Source organism: Onychomys torridus, chromosome X (genome assembly GCF_903995425.1).
Source record: "Onychomys torridus chromosome X, mOncTor1.1, whole genome shotgun sequence".
Lineage (NCBI taxonomy): Eukaryota > Metazoa > Chordata > Mammalia > Rodentia > Cricetidae > Onychomys > Onychomys torridus.
The window spans coordinates 79,458,798-79,463,865 of NC_050466.1; the positions used below are offsets into that span (position 1 = coordinate 79,458,798).

Genomic DNA, 5,068 nt, shown 5'->3' on the forward strand with positions numbered 1-5,068 from the left:
TTCCTCCTCTGCCCCGCCTTGTGGGCGTGACCATTACCAAAGCCTCAGTGGGGGTTGGAACTTCCAGGCCAATGCTGGGATGGCTACCCACTACAAGAAAAATAATGTCTCCACTCCAAATAAATCATAGTCAAAATAAAAGCTCAAGATGATATCAGTCCCATTTGTCCTAAGTCCTGGTGTTGTATGGATGGTAAGCCGCAGCGGTTATGGTGACAGGTGATAGATCCAATTTGTTAACATTTTTCCATCTCTAAGCCATCATTAAAGAAAATCATTAATGGAGTCACACCATCTTCACGGTAGTCCAGAACAGTAACCATGTCATCTGGATTCATGTTTTCACCAATAAAAAACTGGTAGTTATTGAAATTAGCAAGGATGTGCTTAATTTGCTCTGCAGCCCCAGTCATAAAAGGCTTTACTCTTTCTGGTTTCTTTTCTTCAAGTTTGCCCTTTAATGATTTCATGTAATCTTTGATGTACTTTTTGCAGGCCTCTTTTGTGAACCTGGTTTCTTGTAAGTGGTGGCTCATGACAATATCCACACGGATGACTCCTGTGCTTTGGGTACCTTCGCCCTCTGGGCCTTTGGCGGAATCATTTCCACCAATGAGCGAGTCAACGAGTTTACCCTCTGTTCTACTGACCATCTTGCCCTCCACCTCCAGGCACAGCCGGTCTGCGATCTCCCGGATCTTGTAGACGTAGGAGAACAGCTCTTCATGGCTAATGAGGTCCCCATAGATGATCATGGTGGCAGCTAGGGACAGCGGTGCCTATTTTTGTATTTTTATGCAGTATACAAGAAGAGATTTTTAGACAAAGTATAGATATAATAGGCCATACACACACACACACACACACACACACACACACACACACACACACACACAGAGGGTAGGGGACAATACTAAAGAAATCAATTGACAAGGAAGGGGAATACATGGGAGGAATTGGAGGGAAGAGAGGATGGGCTGAAAATTATGTAAATATAGAACTCATGTATGAAATTCTCAAAAATTCAAAAGTTTTAAAAAGAAAAAGGAGGAATTATTTTCTTTCAAAGACAAGAAAATGTTGTACTTTACACAATCATGGGGACCAATCTTTAAATCATCAGAATGTACATAAAGTGGCATGCATCAATAATTTTCAGTACTTCTTTCAGCAAGATGGGAGGAGAGAAAAAAAATCCCAGGAAGTTCATGGGTCATCTACTTTGTCATACAAAGCAATGGAGAACAAAAGAGAGACCTTGTCTCAATTAAGGGTCAGGCAAGGACCAAAATTCAAGGTTGTCCTCTGATCTTCACACACATACATGCTACCGAAGCATTCACAACACATATGTACACATCATACACAAACATATGATCATATATGTGCACAAAGGTTTTAAAAAGTCATTATACATAAACAGTATTGATTGTAAAGGCTATATACATAATTAGATTACTATGTGAAGGCCATAAATACTTGTAAATAATTTTTAAAATTGGAAAAACAATTAGTCAGCCATCATCTCAAAGAAGTACATTCTGATTGCAAATTTTTACATTAGCATATTTGAATATGTTAATGTACAAAAATGACCAATATAAATAGGATTTAATTTGATATGAAATGATAAAATAGGAGCCAAGAAAGAGCAGGGTGAAAGAGAGAGAGAGAGAAAGAGGGAAAGATAGAGTAAAAGAGGGATAACAGACAGACAGAGAGAGAAAGGAAAAGAGAGACAGACAGTCACAGAGACCAAAAGAATGAGAACAAGTTTTATGGTTCTATAGTGTTTCTCCTTCCAAGAACAATAGTCCTCTTAGATCATAGCCCCACCCTTTTGACATCTCCAAGTACAATGTATCAGATGCTTTGGTTAGTCAGTGTTTCCTTACTGTGACAATTATCTGAAAATTAAACTCAAACAAGGAAAGAATTATTTGGGCTAATGGGTTTAGAGTATGGTCTATGATTATCAGGGTATATTATTTCTGTGCCAAGGAGAATGTAGAATAAATTGGTACAGACAGTGTGATGGAACAGAGCTTCTATTCTCATGGAAGCCAAGGAAAAAGAGAGTAATAGCATGAAGTAGATATATCATTGAAAGATACTACTTCATTGAACCACTTCCTCAAACGATGCCTGACATTCCAAATTTCTAACAGCACCCAATAATTTGTTGAATATTTGAATAATTCAGTGGAACAAACTTAATTTTGCATAGCCTCTTGATCTAATCGTTTCTTTAAATCAAAGATAGGCTTTTATAATCTCTAGGTGCTTCTCGATCCAGTCAAGTTGACAGTAAAGAAAAACCATCATTTCCTATATGGCTTGATAATGCTGTTCTGAGAAGCCATTTTGATCAAATGTTTTTACATTGCTAGTGTGGTAACTTTTTATGAATTGTCAATCTAGAAAGCCCCAGAAGCCCCCAAACAATACAGTTTATTCCTTATGCTTGTCCAACATACCTATATGATGAGAACTATTGCTGAAGACAACATACATCTTGGTTGGAAAGTATAGAAAAAATAAGTTAGTTAAAACTGAACTCTCTTCCTGCTTCCTGCTATCAAACTTTCAAAGTTCAAGAAAATGCTCTTCAGGCTTCTGGAGGAGATAAAACATCAATGGTGTCACCTCTCTCTGCTATATTTCTAACCCCTCAAGCGAAATATCTCCACTGGTAAAACTGTGGCACAACTCTTATGGAGAGTAACAAATTAGCACTGTCTCTTCTAACCCACCTCCTTCTTCTTCCACAACCTCTCTCCTCTTGGTGCCCTTCTCCTTCTTCTCCTTTTCTTTGTAACCCATTGAATCAAATTAGTGGTGCTTGCATACATATGGTTATGGAACTATTCACTGGAGTACGAAAAACCTACTAGAGGCCACGCTCCTTCTTTAGACGCTATCAAGTTAACTTTTACTTTTTGGATCAGCATACAAAATATTAGTATTCATTATGATATTTGGAACATATTTTGTTCCAATTTATCTTCTTCCTCTACTTCTTTTCACCCATCCTCCTGTTCTACTTTGTACCTTTCCACTGCCAGTGGCCTTCTTTCTATTCTCCTATCATAAGTCATAAATATTTTTAAGTATTTTAAGCCTTTACATTTTCATAGACATTGAAAAACTAGCTTCCTAACTTTGACAAAAACTTTGATACTGGGATAACATAGAATTTACACTTCATCTTGTGGAAAACTGATATCTTATTAATAACACACCATGTAATTCACAAGAATTGAATGTCAAAAGTTTGCTCTGTATACTGCTTAAGTATTTGTGTGTCTTCATGTTTCCTAAACTCCATATTTGAGGAAAATGCTCATAAGATATCATACATCTCAAACTTGGACTCCTCTCTGACATCATTGTGATCTTTTGATTCTCATGGGTTTCAGTTCCTTCCTTCCCTAGGCAGTGAGGCCAGTACAACATTTAAATTCTTGCCTCTTCTTAGTATCAATGTCTTCACTCTAAATTATACAACTTTTATTAGAGGAAAACGGTGAGAAATGAAAGACTCACCTAAACACATTGTTCTTCCTTCACGATCAAATGCTCTAAATTATTGACCACATTTGCCACTCTCTGATGTCACATTATCATTCTGTCTTATTGTTCATTTTATTTTATTTACTCCGGATATGCTGCAACTTGATGGCATTGATTGCTGTACAATTATTTTAGGTATCTAAAAGCTACAAACCATTTATTACAGGATCAAAGAACTACTTGTAGAGGTTAGGATGAATAAGTAAATGCCACAAAACTATCATTTTTGGGCTATGGGTATAGTTCAGTGGTAAAGCACTTCCCTTGTATGTGTGGAGCCCTGGGATTTTCTCCTTGGCACCACAATAAACAAACAACAATATTGTTGATATTTTATATTAATTTTTAAATTTCATCTTCATGAATTTTATAATTTAATATAATATTACTCCTGTATGGCAGGTGAAGAAGTTGAAGTATTTACCCTATTTCCAAATATGGTAAAATAGAAATGTTCTTTGATTTCAGAATTTTTGTGCATATAAATTTGATTGATTTCTTGCCGATTATATCTGTCACAGCAAGTTCAGAGAAGGAACAAGTTATATATAATGAGGGATCTTATTTTACATCAAATCCTTATTCTATATCAATGTTCTTCCTGAAGCACTTTATGTATATAATATGTGAGGAGGGGAGAGAACTAGATGATTTGAAGTTCTGAAACAGATCAAATCAATTCAACAGGAAAGAACTGTCACAAACTATTAGTTTTTTTATTTATGTTCTTTCTGAATAACATTTAGGTCTATTCCAGAAACAATTGAATCATTCACTGTAATAAATTTACTTAGGAAGAAATAAAAGAAGGAATATGTTGTTTATTTTATAAATATGGATTATTTAAAATAATGGGCTACTTTTCTCTATTGAAACTTGGCCATTATAACTCCATAGTTTCAATATTGTGAATATGATTCCATATGGTTTTATAAATTATTAAATTATGTAAACACTGTCTAGCTCACTGACTGAAAATAGAGGATTTTTCTACATTATCTATAAACCCTCACATAGATTAAAATATCACCTATTGATTAATGCATATATGTTTTTTTGTTTGTGATACTAGGGATCAAAGCCAGTGCCTGGTGAATGCCAGTCAGTCTACAACTTAGCTACATCCCAAGCTCACATTATTTACATTTGCAAATGGAAACATAATATGTAAATCATAATGTCTTGGGTTGTATGTACCTTTTCTGGTACAGTATTCCAAAATTATTATAATCCAAACATAGGATTTAATTATTTTTTGAGTTGAAATGCTGCATGAATAAGTGGTTCTACTGTAGAATGGGAGGGCACATTGTGTCTTCAAAAAGTAGAAAATAGCTAATGTTTATGGAATGGCTGAAATGTAGTTTTACATCATAGGATATAGATAAGCCTTTGTCTAGAGAACTTTTGACCTAAATGCTTAATACATGACACTCTAACCCAGGCAAGCAATTTCATGTCTTATAATCAATGCTAAGAAACATTAGATGTTTTA

The 5,068-nt window shown here is 35.2% G+C and overlaps 1 protein-coding gene across 1 annotated transcript; it reads right to left on the reverse strand.

Annotated features, from left to right (window-relative positions):
• Positions 1-207: 207 nt before the first annotated feature.
• On the reverse strand, positions 208-755 carry LOC118574503 (translationally-controlled tumor protein-like). The gene has a single exon (XM_036175444.1). The coding sequence runs from the start codon at positions 753-755 to the stop codon at positions 237-239; it is 519 nt and encodes a 172-aa protein (XP_036031337.1). The 3' UTR covers positions 208-236.
• Positions 756-5,068: the final 4,313 nt, after the last annotated feature.

Coding starts and splice junctions, on each gene's coding strand:
- LOC118574503 (XM_036175444.1), bottom strand. CDS start 755: ATGATCATCTATGGGGACCTCATTAGCCATGAAGAGCTGTTCTCCTAC.